Source organism: Rissa tridactyla, chromosome 5 (genome assembly GCF_028500815.1).
Source record: "Rissa tridactyla isolate bRisTri1 chromosome 5, bRisTri1.patW.cur.20221130, whole genome shotgun sequence".
Taxonomy (NCBI): Eukaryota; Metazoa; Chordata; class Aves; order Charadriiformes; family Laridae; genus Rissa; species Rissa tridactyla.
The window spans coordinates 15,108,757-15,127,640 of record NC_071470.1 but is presented as its reverse complement, the minus strand read 5'-3'; the positions used below and the strand labels follow the sequence as shown (position 1 = coordinate 15,127,640).

At 37.7% G+C, this 18,884-nt stretch overlaps 1 protein-coding gene across 6 annotated transcripts in view; it reads right to left on the bottom strand.

The window, feature by feature from the left end:
* Positions 1-1,308: 1,308 nt before the first annotated feature.
* ATP8A1 (ATPase phospholipid transporting 8A1) overlaps positions 1,309-18,884 on the bottom strand; it is a 127,505-nt gene continuing 109,929 nt past the window's right edge. For all 6 annotated transcript variants that reach the window (XM_054202209.1, XM_054202211.1, XM_054202210.1 and 3 more), the window contains 4 exons: positions 14,567-14,655; positions 14,068-14,160; positions 6,260-6,351; positions 1,309-5,909 (listed from right to left, as the gene is read on the bottom strand). In XM_054202209.1, coding sequence (XP_054058184.1) covers positions 5,812-5,909; positions 6,260-6,351; positions 14,068-14,160; positions 14,567-14,655 — 372 coding nt within the window. In that variant the 3' untranslated portion in view covers positions 1,309-5,811. The remainder of the gene's footprint in view (positions 5,910-6,259; positions 6,352-14,067; positions 14,161-14,566; positions 14,656-18,884) is intronic.

Here is an 18,884-nt window from a genome sequence, read left to right as displayed (position 1 = left end):
AGGATTTTATTTGAAACTAGGTTAAGCGGTATGATATGTAGCTACGTAAACTCATGGGTTATTTGTAAAACTAATCCCACTGGAATTAAAAAAAAAAAAAAAAGTGACAATTTCAAAATCAGTTGGTCCCTACTGTTCAGTTGCAGCTTGACAGTTGTTCAGCTGCAAGTTGACAGCTTGTTCAGTTGCAGTATTATGGAGATGGAGTAAATTTTTGGCACTTTTCTTTTTCTGCGTTTTGCGATGTGCTCGGTGGACGTGCTGCTCTGAACAGAGCTTCTGCTTTTGCGGGGGCTGCTGCTCCACAACACCCGTGTAAGCAGTCCCCCAGTCGCAATTACCCCGAGGCCGTAACTCCACGACACGCTACCTTCGTTAGCAAAGGCAGGAGAAACCCCTTTTTGTCGTTTTTATTCTCCCCATCTACAACTTGTGCAAATTCAGGGGGGCTGTGGTGTGAATCAGGTTAGTGAAATGATTCAGCTTAAAAATGACGTTTGCCATAAGAAAGGAGGGAAAGGATTTGAAAGGGAGCCAGGATCCTTATAAACTGGATTGTAACCCGAGTAATTTCCATGGCCTCATGACTGCCAGCGTAACAGAGGCGGCGACAGGCCGTGTGGTGTAATCTTCTTACACCGGCTCTACCGTTAGAGGCTGGGTATCATGAAACTAACAGCGTCAAAGATGCATCTGTTATCAAACCTGCCTTGATGGTATACAATATCTACAAAATAAATTCATTGTACGGAGCGTATATAAAGAATTCGCCACCTATCTACGAACAGAACTCAGTTTAGGGTTGGATACACTGATTTTTGTTCAGTGGGTGGGCGCTGTTAGGGGAAAGAAATACCCGCTCGTATCATAGCCAAAGGATACGGTATTTATCACTGTTGCCTGAAAAAGGAGATGACATTTCCTTATTTCCACTCTACGATTCTTGTACTGCATATTTCTTTCAAAATATGGCATCAGCCCCAGAGTATGTTTGGGCTCTGCTGCAAATCACTAAATTGCAGACTCATGTGCTCCGCCCCCCTCCCCCCCTTTTTTTTTTTCTAATAACTTTTTCTGGACTTCACGTGAGAACTGAAAAAGACATCTCAAAAATAGGTGTTTAAAAAAAAAACAAACCCTCAAAACCATTTCCTACTTTTTCAGTTTACCTTAATAACATAAGAATTCTTTAGTAATTTGTGAAACGCTATTTCTGATCTGTCCCATTTTAAAGAACCAGGAGCGATGGGATATATGTCTTCCTTTGAAAGTGATCCCTAGCATTTGCAACAATCAATTCAACCAAGCTTCTTCATTTAATGGCAAAGTTTATTCATTTTTTTAACAATTAAAAGACAAAACATTTAAAATTTGCAGTTCAAAACATGCACGTTCACCAAATGCCAAATGACATGTAACACTGCATAGAACTGAATGTGTTACTAGAAGAGAAGAAATATTTATAAAACACAGTGCATTTAACATCCAGTTAAAACTAAACCTGAGAAACTACCATAAACACCGAGTCAAAAAGTCTTCATTCATGCAGCTTCATAATTTCCACGACAGTTTCAGCAGTAATGGCTTAGTGGAGCTGTAAAACCTCACTTGACCTTGAATGCAAATTTTACTGTTACAGACCGACCGCTTTCTGCAGTGGTTTGCACATATCAAACACTGAAAGTCTTAATGAAAAATTAAGTCGAAGTAGAAAACCAATATTAATGCGTTTATGGCTTCTGTTCTACAATAAAGAAACACCATAAAATATGATTTTTAAAAAAACCCAACTTGTTCTGGTCACAGCTTTGCAATCACAAATCACTCTCTACATGGAAATGCTTTCGTTGAAGTTAAAAGTATCATCACCTCTCCGAAGCGCCCAACTTCGCACATCACCGCTGGGATGAGCAGTCTCTTACGCTCACAAACAGCCCAGCTGAAGCCTACGCAAGGAACGGTTTGCATAAGCAGGGACCAGGTTTGGAATGCTAAAATATTCCTTTGTTTAATAAAGATCTATTGGTTAACAGCGAGGAAACTGGGGGAGCGAGGGCAGAAGAGGTGGGGGGGGGAGAGGGGGGGGAGGAGAAACTCATTTGTTGAGTTTTGTTACCAGTGAAAACATCCAGTACCAAGAAAGCTGAACCGACAAACTCGTTTGCTTACATAGCGCTAGCTTCTCGATATATTACGAGCAGACTTTTAACGAAGGCATTAAAAAAACAGGGAACAGCAACCACCATGCATTGCCTCAGAACACTTAGCAATATTGCCTCATGCAGACGGAATGATAAATCCATCAGAACTACAAGCGCTTTTACGCAATACACAAGGAAAAAAAAAAAGGGAAAAAACTTCTCTTTAAATTTAACACGTATTCCAAATTACTCATCATTCAAGACGGGTTTAAGTGTAACGAAAGAAGTCTTAAGACACTTCACGCGCATCTTCGTAACACGGTGAATTCTATGAATGCATGTGGACATAATAGGAATCTTCAGCTATCTTTCACTGTTTCAAAATATTTTATTTATCATTTTATACAAATAGGATGACGACTAAGTATAAATCTGTTGAAACTGCTTTGCAAAAATAAGTGTAAAATTAGGAAATGGCAAGAAAAAATTCTAAATACAAATTACCAATAGGTTTGTTAAAATTTGTTTCCTGTTACTTACTCTTTTGAATCATTTATATATATCTATGTATATATTTAAAAATAACCAAGCAACAGTATATAAGACACCCGATTTCTAAGTGGCACTGGTGCAACTTTTTGACGGAAATTTTTAATACTAACTTGTAATTGCTATGCAGTGCATGTGAAACAGATGGAAAAGTCCGGGTGAATTCTGTATTTGATACAAACTTGCATTTTCAAACAATAAGAACAGAGGCATTGTTACGAGAATTTTTGCCTTAACTATTTTTTCTTTAAACAAATGACTGCGCGATCCCCTTATTTTAACAAAGATATGATGTACTAACAGGATGGTAACAGATTATAGTCCTGTGTACTCAACACGAAAATAAAGTGCTCACTGTATACTTGACCTGATTTAAAAATGGGCACACATAGCTAAGATGATCTTACATTTCCAAATGGAATCGTACGAGCAATCAAAACCCATAGTTAGAATTGCCACATTGTCTTTTTTTACTGTTTCCAAGAATTGGTATCATCCAACCACTAATTACCAGAAGTATAGATACAGGAGAAAACCCCATCAGAAGTAATAAAACCGAAAAATGCACTTTGTGAAATACTACTTCAAATTCTCTAAAGATGCAAGGATGAAACGCTGTGATAAGACTACCTTAAAAACCTAAATTACAGTCTAAATTTAGGATCTTAGAACTGTTTCAGTTGCTTTCTTCCTTTTTAAGATAGTTAAACTGGGGATACACAGTGCGTTATTTTCCACAAACTGTATTACAACTGTGAGACAGAATTTTAATTTTATATCATAGGAAGAATCAGAGATCATATAAATCTCTCATTGTAAATATTTTACAACGTCCTCACATCCTTTTCTGCAAAATCAGCAATTAAACCATTTAGAACAGAAAAAAACCCAATAATAATAAAAAATTTACCCATAAAGAGAGTATGTATAGATTGAGTTGTTTTATACGAGTTGAGTACACCGAAAGATTCTAAAGGAGCAACAGTGTCATGGTTAATTTCAGAAATGTTTTGAAGTTGGTCATTGTCCCTCGGGTGACAGAAAATAGGGATCCCCATTTTAGGAAAGGGGCATGCCCCCAAATTTTTTCTTGCCTTAGGTCAAGTGATTTGGCCCTCCCATATTGATCCATCTATTTATCTATGCCTGCAATGGCTTTTCTGAAGGCAGTTCTTGTCTGCATGACTGACTGGCAGTACTGTTTCTAGTGGGATACGTTCCCTTTGTCCCTGGCTCTTCTGTTTTCTGTTTAAAGATCACTCCGGGAAGGCGAGAGGAAGACACTGCATTACATGCATGTGAAATGCAGACTGCCTTCCCATTGATCCGCCTTCCTAAATATGTACTTTCATATAGTGCCTTTTGTTGGGTTTCCCGTGTGTATTTATAAGTTGCTCTTGGAATGGAGCATCAGAAACTTGGACAGTGCAATAACGTTCCATGTTAAGTGTTTAGCTCTATGAACGGCAAGGAGGAAAAGTCAACCTTTAGTAAGTATATGACTACTGAAGGAGGGCAGAGAAAAGATGGGACTGGATGACTTGTTAAGTTGAAAGTGGATGATCTGGAGAGTAAAGAGGAAATTCTCAATTTGACAGATCATTGGGGACGTCATTGTTCTGTTTTTCCATCTAGTTGATCTCCATTCAAGGAAAATAAAGACCATATCTGTGCAATGCACAGAAATTTAATTAAAAACTGCTACTATAGAAAAATGTATTTTCTATAGTAATTATGTTGGGTTTTAAACTCAGAATGAAACATGGACCAAAAAGCTACAAGATTTAACTAAATTCTGAAGTTAAAGTAGCTTTTCTTATTTTCAAACCTGATGGTTGTTGAGTAGTAAGTTGAGAAATACCAAGTATAACTACTTAAAAAAGTTACCACAATGCTCTCATTTAACACCTCCCTCCTTTTTTTTTTTTTTCTTAAACTAGGTGTGTCTCTTTTTCTGCAGTCACTTCCTCTCCATTTTTCATTAGAGGAGAGGGTATATTGGTATTCTGCACGACCAGTAAGTTGTAAAGAGGCTGCTGCAATGTATTTCACACCTTTATAGGAAGTGGCTTTAGTGCAAATAAAACAGTACATACCACAGACTAGCGAAGGGCATGCTTTGCTCTCTATTTCAACGTACGCATTTCAAATAATTTTAGTGTAAAAATGTCGAAAATTTAATTAATTATTTTAAAATAAGTTAAAACAAACTTTCTTTTTGAACCTACAGTACAAGCAGATACAACTACGCATCGCAAAAATAACTGGAGTTTGCAAAAGGGAAGTAAGGCAGAGCAATTCTTAAAAATTGAACGAAATAGTATGTGTACTCAATTTTACAAGGTGGCAGCCATTTTCAGCATATGCAATACGAAATGAAAATAAGGGAAAAGCTTGTATAAGGCCAAAGGTGCAAAGACTTGCAGTTTTGAAAGCAAATGCCGTAAAGGCCACTCAAATTAGACTCACTGTACTGTAAATGTTTCTCCTCAAGTGCGGAGACTCAAGCATGCAGTTCTGAGATCAGGACTGGAGTTAATTTCCTTTCAAATTATTTCTAACAACAGAAAACATTTATGGAACTTCTTTGGCAAACGTTTTTAGGTTAGTTTGACACAAACATCTATAAACGTCTTGACTCAAAATCTTTCTCAAAGAAGGTGAATTAACACCAGTAAGATACTATTTTTTCAGCACTTGTTGAAATCAAAGGCTTGTTATCAACTGTATTTAAATATATTAACACTTGAAAACCTTCACAGATGCTAATGGCCTGCCAATGTAAAGTATGTTTAGCGATCTGACCATTGCCTTCTGAGTATATGACCACTATTGATTCAACTTCATTGTAAAATAAGCAAGCTGGCAAGATACAAGGTAAATTCCAATCTGTTTACAAAGGCTAAGCAAATACTCGTTAAAAAATTTAGAGATGGTGTGTTACAGTATAATTGCACAGTGCTTATGTCTACTGAATACACAAATCCAAACTTTATGGAACAAGACCATCACAGATCTTTAAATCTCTGGTAACTGGGCCATGGTCGCAGGTCCCAGCAAAGATCTAGCAGTCTGTCTCACAAAAGTAACTAATAAGGCCTAAATCTCGAGCCGTGTTCCTTCACCATTCCTCCGGCCGTTGTTTTGTGGTATCGTAAGCTCTTATTACTTCAGACTGGGAAACTATTCCATTTTCGTCTTGAGAGAAGGCGTAGCCATCTGCAGATATAAAATAAAATAGAAGGTCATTAAGTTTTGATCAGATGTCTTTTGTTAAAAGCTTTAATAAAAACAATTTAACGAAGGTCAACAGGGTGGAATAAACGTCTTTTCAGCAATCAGTAGGTAGGAAATCCATGCCGTTTCTTACCTAATTTTGCAATTATAAAATAGCAGAAAGAACTCTATGCACTATCTTAGGAATGAAGAGAAACCTACCAACAGGCAAAGAACATGGTCTACTGGGTTTAGAATATTACATTTTTACTATAAACAAGTGCAGCGAAAGGTAGAATTTTACTTCTATATTATTAATGGATATTAATTTCTCTTTGTCAGTGAAAACTTACGAAGCAAGTTTTGCTGCAGAGAGTCAGAGCGATACAAGTTCACATGGTTCTTCTTAAAAACGTTCTTCAATAGTTGGGCTCTTTCAGTTAAGCTACAAAGAAAGTGGACATGTGTGAAAAATATTTACTTACTCTTTACAGTATCCCTTTATCTGTGAGTCTGTTAAATGGGAAATAATCATTCATAGAATCATAGAATGGTTTGGGTTGGAAGGGACATTAAAGATCACCTAGTTCCAAACCCCTTGCCCTGGGCAGGGACACCTCCCACTAGACCAGGTTGCTCAAAGCCCCATCCAGCCTGGTCTTGAACACCTCCAGGGATGGGGCATCCACAGCTTCTCTGGACAACTGTGCCAGTGTCTCATCACCCTCAGAGTGAAAAATTTCTTCCTAATATCTGATCTACATCTCCCCTCTTTCAGTTTAAAACTGTCACCCCTCATCCTATTGCTCCACTCCCTGATAAAGAGTCCTTCCCCATCTCTCCTGTAGCCCCTTTAAGCACAGGAAGGCTGCTATAAGGTCTCCCCTGAGCCTTCTCTCCTCCAGGCTGAACAACCCCAACTCTCTCAGCCTGTCCTCACAGGAGAGGTGCTCCAGCCCCTCTAATCATCTTCATTTCTCTCCTCTGGACCTGCTCCAACAGGTCCATGTCCTTCTTGTGCTCAGAATGAATTAAAGGAAAAGTGTCCATTCTCCTTTTTCTTTTTAAATTGTGCCTGAACTAATTATTAAGATGATTACAAGCATGTGCGAGGGCAGATTATGAAGTCCAGATCCCTGGTAATGTTTGTACTCATCACAGCACAGGCAAAGCATCTGTTTGAAGCACTGTTCTGCGCTGACAGTACAAATAAATGAATAATGTGAACATTTGAGCATGACCCCTTTAGAAACATGCGGTGTAAAGGGAAGGCACTGGCTTCCTTGACATAGCGTGGCCTGATTACTGCCAGGTCGAATTAGTCTTTTTCTTTTTTTTTTTTTTTTTTTTTACATAAGACAGTGCTCTTAGCTCAGAAAGCTTTCGAAATCTGACAATTTTGATAACATATTCAAGATGTGCAAGGGACTATATTAAAAAAACTCACACAAAACTCACCAAAAAAGATTTCTTCCTCTAAGTTTGATATTCACTGTGAATTAGAGCTTGTGTTTGAGAGAAATACCCACCTATTGTTTAAACTTTTCCAATGCTGAAAAATCCAGCCCCTCCCCATGTGAACTGGTCTAAAAATCAGTTCACTTAAAAAGTATCTTATGTTTACTCTGAGTATATAGTGATTTAATTTTGTTGTAGTTTTGCCAGATTATCAAAGTTGTTTCTTGTGTAGGGATGTAGGAAGCATAACAGATTCACATACCTATGTTACTGAATTTTGATCAGTCAAATTACTTTTTAATATTATTGTCAATTAGCTCAACAGACTTACCTTTCCAGGCTACTGACCAGACTAAGTGGTGAAAGGAATGGAACTAGATTGCTTCCCTTACTAGATTAGCATTCAAACCGTTACATTAGAAATGCTCATTCTTTCTTCAGTGAGTATATACTTCTTATATATGAAGCTGAACCACTGTCTTAAACTGCAGAGACTAACAGTCTCTCTCTCCTTTCTGTTCCCCTCCAGTCTGGTGGTTGAAGCATGTACCAGGAAGTGAGAGCTTGGCTAAGTTGGAAGAGGGGAAATAAACCGATTATTCCCATTCTCACAGAGGAGTTCTAATTGCAAAATCTACAGGGTAAGGGAATAGGCAGGGAAAACTGCTTCTGTGGCAATGTTTTGAATCAAAAGATGGAATGAGACTTCCTTGTAAAAAAGGAATTAGGTACCAGTTCCAGGAGAGCAGCTGGCATCTGCTGACGGGACCAAGAATGGAGAGGCTGGAATACTGAGACACACCTTACTCTCACTCTTTTCACATGCTAGCTCTTTGGAGATTTATTTGTTTGTTTTCATAATTTTTTTCATCCTGATTGCTCCCCTAGGCTGTGTAGGAGCCTTATTTTTTAGTTCAGAGCTACACACTGTTTAAGTGACAAGGTCAATAAAAAATTAGGGACCGAGGCTTAAACCACAAGGATGTGAATAAATATCTTCATGTAAGATGGAAGGTCAAAGAGGTGGAAGGCCATGCGAATACTTAGATACAGTTATCAGCTCTATCTCCTTTGCAATACATCTGAGAAACCCTTCTTACTGTGAGTTGAAATCAGCAAATTTCTATGTTATTGTCTAATAAAAAACTATTTTATTAAAAACATAGCAGGCCTATTCTGGCATTTTTCTACCATCCCTGTTCTTTGCTTGTGTTCCAGAATGAAATGTTCAGATTGCTTAAATGCTAAGCACTGAAAATACTGCCTTAAGTTTTACAAGAACATGAAGTAAGCACATTTCTTAGTTTATGTATAATGAAGTTTCCACTGCACAGATATGATTGCTGGTACAGAAAATACAAATAAAGTAGGAAATATGTTTGGGAAAAGAAAAGTGCTTCCAGCTATTCAGGTATTAAATTCTGCTCTATTTCTACACTTGAAGAAATACTGCAGGCATTTTATTATGAATCACTCTGTTGCCATTCAAAAGCATATTTAAAAATATACATGAGAACTCAAGAAAACGTGGTTTCGTAATTATCCAGTGGTAAATCATAGTAACTAAACGCCTATGCTCATTATGTGTACCAATATGGACAAGCAGAATATTAACTATTTTTGAATATGAAATGTATATATTGACAGGCAATTAATCTCACTTACAGAAAAAAACCAACTTTACTACTTTATATATTTCTCACCAACCACTTATCTGGTCTAAAAATAATTTCCAAGTGGACTGAATGAAAAACACCGATTATATGAAACAGCATTTGCAGTATGTATCTCTAAAGACATTTCCACAAGTTTGGGCTTTTATTCATGTTATTGTTAGTCTATATAGTATTCAACCCAGTAAAAATATTTTTGTGCTAAGTATTAATACCGTTGTGTCTGCTTAAGCATTACATACAAGGTATCAGAAAAACTGTTTTTCAACAATGGTTTATATACAAAAAGTATCCTTTTACCGTAGTCATTTCAATTTTAAGTACAAATGGTTTTGTGGCATCTCAATTACAATGGCTCTAATGATAGAAATCATACTTTTTGTGGCATAAATTTGTTAATCCACAGAAGCCGCTCTATTATTGATGCTATCAAGGCACCCTCGAGTCAACAGTATTCCAACATGAAAGTTTACGTTCTGTTAGAAAAGTGACCAGGCAAAATTTGCACCTTCTTGCTCAAGATATATTCTTACTTAACTGACAAATATATGTGACTAATTTCAACGTGCTGCCTACAGAATAACAGAATAAAGTCTTTTTGGACAGTTTTGGGGGAAAAAAAATGTCTGACTACACATCCTTACACACACCGAAACAGCGAGATACAATAGGAATGCTCTTCCTGAGCCTTCAATAGTAACAGTTTAAAAACAGTTTCGAATCAGCACTGGAAAAATAGAAGGGATGACAGAATTTAAGACTATATTACCATGTCCTACTTTTAAAGCATATGCTAAAATACAATAAAGATCTTTGAAGAGCAGTATTTTAAATAATTTCAATGTAATGTAAATGTCAAATTTTATGCTAATTTTAAGAAAACAGATGAAAGTGCAAGTTCAGAATTTAAATAGAAAATTCCCATCCTAAGATTGTTTGGTAGGAAAATATCAAAAGCCAAAGCCTACAATCTTAGCTGTATTTAAATACATGCAATATCACATCAACACAGTTGCAGAAATCTGCCACAAATATATTCTAGCTGAAAAAACAGCCATAAAATTAACACTAATATACTTAGAATCACAGAATAGTTTGGGTTGGAAGGGACCTTTAAAGGTCATCTAGTCCAACCTCCCCTGCCATGAGCAGGGACATCTTCAACTCGATCGGGTTGCTCAGAGCCCCGTCCAGCCTGGCCTTGAATGTTTCCAGAGATGCAGCATCTACCACCTCTCTGGGCAACCTGGGTCAGTGTTTCACCACCCGCATTGTAAAATATTTCTTCCTTACACCTAGTCTAAATTTACCCTCTTTCAGTTTAAAGCCATTACCCCTTGTCCTATTGCAACAGGCCCTGCTAAAAAGTCTTTCCCCATCTTTCCTGTGGGTCCCCTCTAAATACTGAAAGGCTTCGACAAGGTCTCCCCAGAACCTTCTCTTCTCCAAGCCGAACAACCCCAGCTCTCTCAGCCTGTCCTCGTAGCATAGATGCTCCAGCTCTCTGATCATTTTTGTGGCCCTCCCCTGGACCTGCTCCAACAGGTCCACGTCCTTATTTTGGGGGCCCCTAGAGCTGGGCACAATACTCCAGGTGGGGTCTCAGCAGAGTGGAGTAGAGGGGCAGAATCCCCTCCCTCAACCTGCTGGCCATGCTTCTTTTGATCCAGCCCAGGATACGGTTGGCCTTCTGGGCTGTGAGTGCACATTGTTGGCTATTCTCCAGCTTTTCATCCACCACTACCCCCAAGTCCTTCTCAGCAGCGCTGCTTTCAATCCTTTTATCCCCCAGCCTGTATTGATAGGAGGGGTTGTCCTAACCCAGGTGCAGGACCCTGCACTTGGCCTTCTTGAACCTCATGAGGTTCACATGGGCCCACTTCTTGAGATTGTCCAGGTCCCTCTGGCTGGCCTCCCATCCCTCAGGTGTGTCAACCACACCACTCAGCTTGATGTCATCAGTAAGCTTGCTGAGGGTGCGTTCAATCCCACTGTCTGTGTCATTGATGAAGACGTTAAACAATACTGGTCCCAGTATGGAACCCTGAGGGACACTACTTGTCACTGATCTCCATCTGGACATTGAGCTGTTGACCACTACCCTCTGGATGCGACCATTCAACCAATTCCTCATCCACCAAACAACCCACCCATCAAGTCAGTACCTCTCCAATTTAGAGAGAAGGATATTGTGGGGGACCGTAGGTCTTCTAAGTAAACATTCAGATACTGCCTGATTGCAGCATCTAGCCAATGGTAGAAAACCTGACCTGTTATCTGTGGAAGTTGAGCCTCTTATTTTGTGTTGTAGTATTTTTAAGATGGGAATGGACAGAGTGGAAAAACTCCTGAATTATCGTTCTCGCTATTTCCCAGTTAACTCTTAATCAAAAGTGATTTATATTTTCTTAGGTTATTTTGGCATTTCATGAAAACAAATCCCGTTTTCTGCTACAACATAAAAAGGTACTTCCAGAGGTATGCACATTAGATAAATATTATTTGGTGCTGAAGAATACACAGTAAGTTTGTCAAAAGTAACTATTTGATCTTGCATGAAAAGCACTACAACTCAAGAATAAGTCTCATGCGTGTATTTAAAACAGATGTAGAGGACATGCCTTACCAATTTAACTACTGACTCTGCGCTGGTAAGTAGTTAATCTGGTCTTATGCAATTTAGGAGACCCAAAAATGTTTGCAATAGTTCAATCAAATTTCTGAAGATGCAACTAAGTCAGTTCATCAGACTGTTTCTTTAGCAAAGAATACTTTCTCCATGAAGGGTGAAGTTTTGGCCCTTCTACCTGAATTAAGATGTAATGAAAAAAAAAAATCATGGAGAGAATAAATCCTTAAGAGATTTTAAAATAAGAGATAAATCCTACTAAGATGTCTAACATCCATTGATTTGTATGTTCAGTGGATGCTTGTATACTTCAAAGAATACAGATCTAAAAATAACTTTGTGGAGAAGGAACGGATCTAAGACACTCTGGCAGATAACTAACCCACCGTCACGAAGCCCTCCTAACAACTTAACTGTGGGATAAAAAGATATTTGTGAAACTAGTGGTGAAAACACCAAGTTCCTCTTACATAAATAAGAAAGGATTTGGAAGACATTCTGTAGGAAGACATTCTAAAGGAAGAGCGTACTGCCTAGACAACCGAAGTAAATGTAGCTGAATTTGGGAATACAAGAGAAGCCTTGGGAATGCAAGTACGGAACACTAAAAAGGCACATTACCTTTCTTTCTTCTACACCCACAAGATGTTCCCCTTTTAGCACTGTCTAGTACTAATGTCTACTTTCTTTTCTGTAATTCATTCTTTTACAACTTTTGGTCTTTGCGAAAGAGCACACAGCATAGATTGCTTCTAGCTAAAAGCTCCGCACATGGATATATGAGTTGGTTAATGTGGAGGAAGATCTTGCCCTGAAGCTGCCTGAATGAGCACTGCCACTGGAGAGGCATTCCTAACAATCAATTTAGATCACATTTAAAGCACTGTTGGGTCTTGCAGTGATGAGGAAAAGCATGCTCAATGAAGGCATCGTCATCAACTAGGGGATTTTGCAGTACTTCCACAGTATGAAGCTGCTGCCACAAATACAGCATATAGAGCCTGACAGGAGACTCTATACAGGTATGTGCTCCTATGTAGCCCACCACACTAGACTAGGTGCTCCACAGGTGGTGGGATGAGCTTCCAGGCCTCACAGTACCTCCCCTGGTATTTGTCTATGGTACCAGGGAAGATGAACTCCACTAGAGACAAAACATTCTTGTGAAAATAATTTCTAGGAAAAGAAAGGAAAAGTAGGAGCAAATACATGAGCTGAATATTCCACCCATTAGAAACGGTGGTCATCACCCTGGTACCCAATGTAATTTGGTCTCAACCTGGTAAATCCTAGTAAGCGGATTCCCACAGAACTGGAGGAGGGACACAGTAAGATTGAAGGAGAAAGGGAACTTAAGTATCTTTATGAACAAAAGGTGCTTCCTGAAAATTGAACCTACAGTAAAAGAAGTGGCTGTTTGTGTTTTTTTCTGGTCTCTTTCCATGCATACCTCGGCAGGAAAAGCGCGTTCTTGGCTAAGCCCTTTGCCATGAAGATACTAAAAAACCAGCAGTCAAAAGGAAAGAAAGAACAGGAAAATCAAGTATCAACAGTTTCAGCTTTTTGTAGACTTCACAAAACTCGTGAAAATGAAGACAAGGAAAGAAAGCTCTAGCTCAGCCAAATGGCACTAATGAATTGCGAGGGGGGAAGAAGGGGGCTTTGTCATCTCACACGGCCGTTCAGCAAGCACTTGCTACAAGTTCAGCTAGAGTTAAAAAGCCTCAAGTATTTTAGTGAGTGCACACCTTTATGCTGAGTTTACACATAAATTGTCCAATTGTTGAGTTTTACCTTCTCCCTTTTCAAATTACCTGCCTGACCCATGAAGGAGGATATAACAAGGGAATTCTTGTTGAGTCTTAACTTTAACCTATATGAGGTAAGAAATAATTTCATTAAATTTGTTTGCTCTGGATTGCATGAGATACAAAGCCAGCTTGTTCTACTGAATTTCAGCAAATCCCAGACAGATTTTGCTGTTTTCCCCTACGCTAGCAAGAGGTTTTAAAAATTTTTTTTATGTTTTTATTGTGCTTAGGTCCAATTTATAACTGTGCTAGTGAAGGATGCACGTTTAAACTCACTTTGTGTTAACTGTTAACACAGTCAGAGGCGACAGAATTAAAAGTGTACCTCAGGTTTGTTCTCAACGTAATAACTAGAAACGTAACAGTCAATTACAAAGAAACACATCAGTTAAAGCCCCCAGTAAAACTTACATTGAAGTGTATGAAAAAACATACGGGCTCAGCAGACTTGAAACCTCTTTACAGATGCCTTTTGCTTGTATGCATTTTGAAAAATAACCTTTTGCCTTTGATACGTGTATAAGGCTGAAAATATTTAGCTTTTTTTTTTTAAGACAATGATCTACAGATTTTTCAGATTTTTACAGTACCTCTTGCCATGCACAACTGCCCCTGGATCCTCAGACTTTGCTTCCAACTCCTGAACTTCATCCACCAGTGTCTTAAAAGTAGCTCTCTTTACTCTGTAAATAATACAAAATACTGCCAGATTTACTCTTCTTGAAAGTAAAAGAACAGATTTTTTTTAACACTTACATAAGCATTCAATTTACAAATCCATTTTCCCAGATGACTTAAAATTAAGCTTTACAAGAAGAAATATTATAAAGCAAGTCTAAATAATGTATTTTATCAGCTGTTCTTGCAAATTAGAAACAGCAAATATTTATAAAAAATACATGGCAATTATTGAAACATTTAAAATATTAATAACTCTTGTAATGAAGTTCATCAAAAACAAACAAGGTGAAAAATAATTTTATATAATCACCAGAGCTGGTCTTCATTTGCTTTTCTTATATTAGTAATTAGAACACACGTTTAAAAGTCAGTACTTTCTCCCATAAATGTCAGCACTTCTGTACTCACACTTTGTACACTACATCAAAAAGTAAAGCTGTCATAGGAATACATAGAAGTCCCATCCAAAACACTCCAGAGCTGAACAGCATAGCTGCCTGGAGGGAAATAAAGCACAAAATGTGATGGTGTTATGACAAGAACTAGGAAAAAAACCTTAGAAATATCAATTACTTGGTTGAGGGTATCAAAAGCAAATTTAAATGAACCACTCTAGACTCTCTGATGTGAAATACAACTTCAACTCCTTTCTAAAATCGCCTGAGTCGCTATAGAAATCCAGTAGATAGTAAGCGCTAATTCATGTTAAGAAGCTGGTAGAAAAGACCACACTGCTTAACTCTTTGAGAGAGGGGGAATCTACCCCTCCACAGCCCTGCTCTACACCACTATGCTGACTGGAGACATTTCCATTAAAATCAGATTTATCGAAAATCCATTCCTCCCATCTGCACAATCTTTGTCAATACATTATGAGCACAATTTCTTATTTGCAATCAACCTGAACAGGATATAATGGTTCCTGACCCTTGATATGGATATTGGACACTGTTACAATCATTTTGCAATATAACTTGGATCAAAGTTCTCTCTAACATAATACACTGTACCACAGTTCCCACACTGCCACAGAACTGCTTAAAAATGAGAACTTAGAAAACTACTAATTACATAATTACAGAAGTATGCAACACATTGTTAAATGATGATCTAACACATTAACGCATGGTGAATTATTTGCAAATCAGGTCATTGCTTTCAGCTGCGTGTTTGCTTTTTTATACACTGCTTTATATTAATACACAGGAATTTCTTCTGTTCGTAACTTGAACTTGGTCTGTAAACACACTCATAACTAAAACACACTAAAAAGCCAAAACAAACATCATAATGTATAGACATTAATCGAAAAAACCACTTTAATCTACCCTTGTAATTCATGCCCAAGTATCGACATCAATAATATTATGGATGCAAAGGGTATGATAAATACTTAATGAAGCATCTTACTGAAAGATTGTTTTGCAGTCAGTATTAAAAATACCTTTGTAATGTAATTAGATTGCAGAGAGATTGAAAGTAACATTGCTACAGAACAATACCCTTTCAAATCTTTTGCTTCATTACTTGGAGACTAATTCCTTTTAAAGGTTAAACCTCAGTACATAACTAAAATAAACAAGCTGAGATCTCACTAATATTAATTAGCAGACAAATGCAAGTAGCTGCAGTAACTAAAGTCTAATTTCTGAATGCATGTATGTGAACATTTTGGAATTATACTTGATGCGTTCATGTATAAAAACAAAAATGAATTGTTTTCAGAAAAAAATTCTCATTCTCATATAGGTAAAAAGTTATATTTACCTTCTTTTCGTATCCCAGTTCCTAGTGACACTGATTCTTTGGAAAGTATTAGAATGCATTTGAACTGAAGAACTGGTAAACTTTCCACAGCTACGTTAAAAGGACACAGATATTGCCCTGAGATTCCGCCATTTATTTCTGCCAACAGCTGTCAGCAAAGGTGTAAACACTGAGCAGGAATAGGTTCAAAATAAAACAATTTCCATTTTTGATGGAGGAAAAAAAAGACGATTTTGTTTCAGGAAGTGGAGAAGATGTATTAGCACGGTCACTTTATAAGCAAAGCATGACTTTTGACATACTTGATGAAATACCCATTTCCTAAAACAGCAGCTAATAGGAAATGTCCATCACAACTACATTTTGCAAGACTTGGTATAACTAAGTAGCAATTAGAGAGACGAAGTTTCCTAAAACCCAAGAAAAAACATAAAACATACAACTTGAAGTAACTACGACTCTTATTTCCTATTAGCAACAACATTTTTCAATATATAAGGACATAGCAAAGAGCTGTGCTTGCATTAGCCACCCTGTATTAAATGTTTGCTGGTGAAACAGCAAAAGTGATAATGTAGGTCTTAGGATGTTAATTCTGACCATTGTAATGCTAACTATGAATGAAGGAACAACTGGCGCCTACTATTCAGTCCATCCAGCCTTTGGCTTTACAAATGAACAACATGAATTGAGGGAAAAAAAAAAAGTTTTTCTGCGTCATATTTGAAAGCCTGTCAGATTTTTTTTCTTTTACAGAGTTAATCCAAACCTAAAAGATTTAAAGCCGACATTCGCATTAAAGACAGAGGGCCTCTTTGTATTTTTTGGACGAAGAGGGGAAAAAATAAAATCCCACAGAGGTATTTCCTTCCTTTCTGTACAAGAAAGCTCCCCCCTCACTCTGTAGAAAACATTTTTGTCTCTAACTTTTCACATCTCTCTACACATAGGCAGGTCATCTGGGAAATGGCAAACCAATCCTTTTCAGACAATGGCACTAACAGGAGCAGCCTGTTCTGGGGACGGACTCTGGCTGCCTCTGTTCGTGGTTTACAAATTGTTCCTAATGTGAGAGATTTGTGGTCTATGCCAAGTTTTCCCCCTTTAGGCCTTGTGAAACCAAATGGAATCTGCCACAAAAGTGGCTCCCAGGGGAATTCAGAAGTAATCCAAAATGAGAGCTGGGAAGCCTAGTTTATTGTAGGATTTACAAATCCTGCAGGGAGGATAAATGATTTGTCATCTGAGGAGCTCATGCTCAATATTAGGACTTTCTAAAGTGAATTAACATTGCTTATTAAGTGCATTGTACAGATTTTTATAAAAGTTCTTATTTTTGAAAAAAGAAAGAAAATGCTGAGAATTACTCCCTTTCACGGCTTAGTGGCAGATTAGAAATCCTGGCTGCAAAACATTTTTAATGCACTGATGAAGATGTACTGTTAGGAAATAACATGCCAACATGAACAGAAAATATTCCCTTTTTCTTCACTATGAAATATTCTACCGAAACAGCTAACTCAGGTTTTAAAAAGCCTTCTGTAAGTAAAGAGAGAAAGATGAAAAGAGCAGGAAAATGCTTGCTGCAGAAAAGCTTATGAAAACCATTTTCAGTTTATCTATTTCAGGTGTCGTCTATGTATGTGGCCCCTCCTTATAAACTACAGAACTATTAAAATAATACCTCCTCAACACCATCAAACCAGCTACAGTTTCTCCTCTCAACAACCTACAGAGACAACTTCATTGGTTTTAGGTATCTGCATGTTTTCCTTCATGCACGCCAAAATACTCACTGTTGTAATATTAAAACAGATTTGCATTTAATTCCCAGTGCAATGAAGTTCCAACAAGTGGGTTCTTGTAATGCCTCCAGTCTTTCTTTGCTTTTTAGAGTTCAAAAAACATCTCATAGGTCCTATTAATTAAAGAACTACGTAGGAACTCTGCTTATTAGGTATATCAAGCAGGGAGTCTCTCCATTTTCTGCAAATACCTTTAAAAGAAAACAAAGCCTTACTGGTACACAACACACAGTATAAGGCACTGAAACAGAGGGAGTACCAGGCAGTCAGGAGGCAGATAACTGTGGATATCTGCAGGCAGAATCTAGAAGTTCTTACTTGAACAAATCTCCTACGAGACGAGAAAAATGAGTAAGGATAGACTAACATATCTTCCCTTTTCCCTAGCTCCTCTCATTTTCTTCAGCTAAGGATACTATAGACTGATGGACTGATGTCCATTGCAAGATCACTGATTTCCTCACTGCAGGTGGAATGTATCCCACAGAGGCACAATTAAGATTCTGGTCTTAATTATATAAGGGCAAATAAAAAATATTATCAATAATAAAAATACGTATAAAAAAACCTCACAAATGCAGACATGTACTATAAATGCTAAAGCTTCAGGAACCACCTCTATGGTGACACAGAGTATATGAACGCTAATGAAGCCAGACAGAGCAATACAGAGAATTAACTGAGACCTCGGTCTCCCTCCTACAGATCTGTCCTTAGTTCAGTCCCTTGTTTCGATTATTTTAATATTCTAAGTATCCACCAGAACACACATCTTGCCTTTTCCTAAAAATAAAAATAAAAAAATACAAAAAAACCAGCACATTGTCTCTTCTAATCCAGTAAGCGTTCAATTATTCCATGGGAATACGAGCAGAAGACACAGTCTCTGTTCAATCACCTTTTCCACGGAAAGAATTACCCTGAAAGTTTCAAAGCACAGAGAAACTTAAATCTGCCTTTTGCGTAACATTCATTCTGGGTGAACCCAGAACGTTGTTCTAGTATTTAACTGTTGGATAAATGGGTATTTTAAAAAAACACAGGTGATAAGGGTCTAACTGTGAGAGGTAGTTCAGGCTTGTGAATCATCAGATTAGCACTTATGTCGAACCATAGTAAGGCATTCGAGGCCGGAAAGAGATGAAACGCAAGAC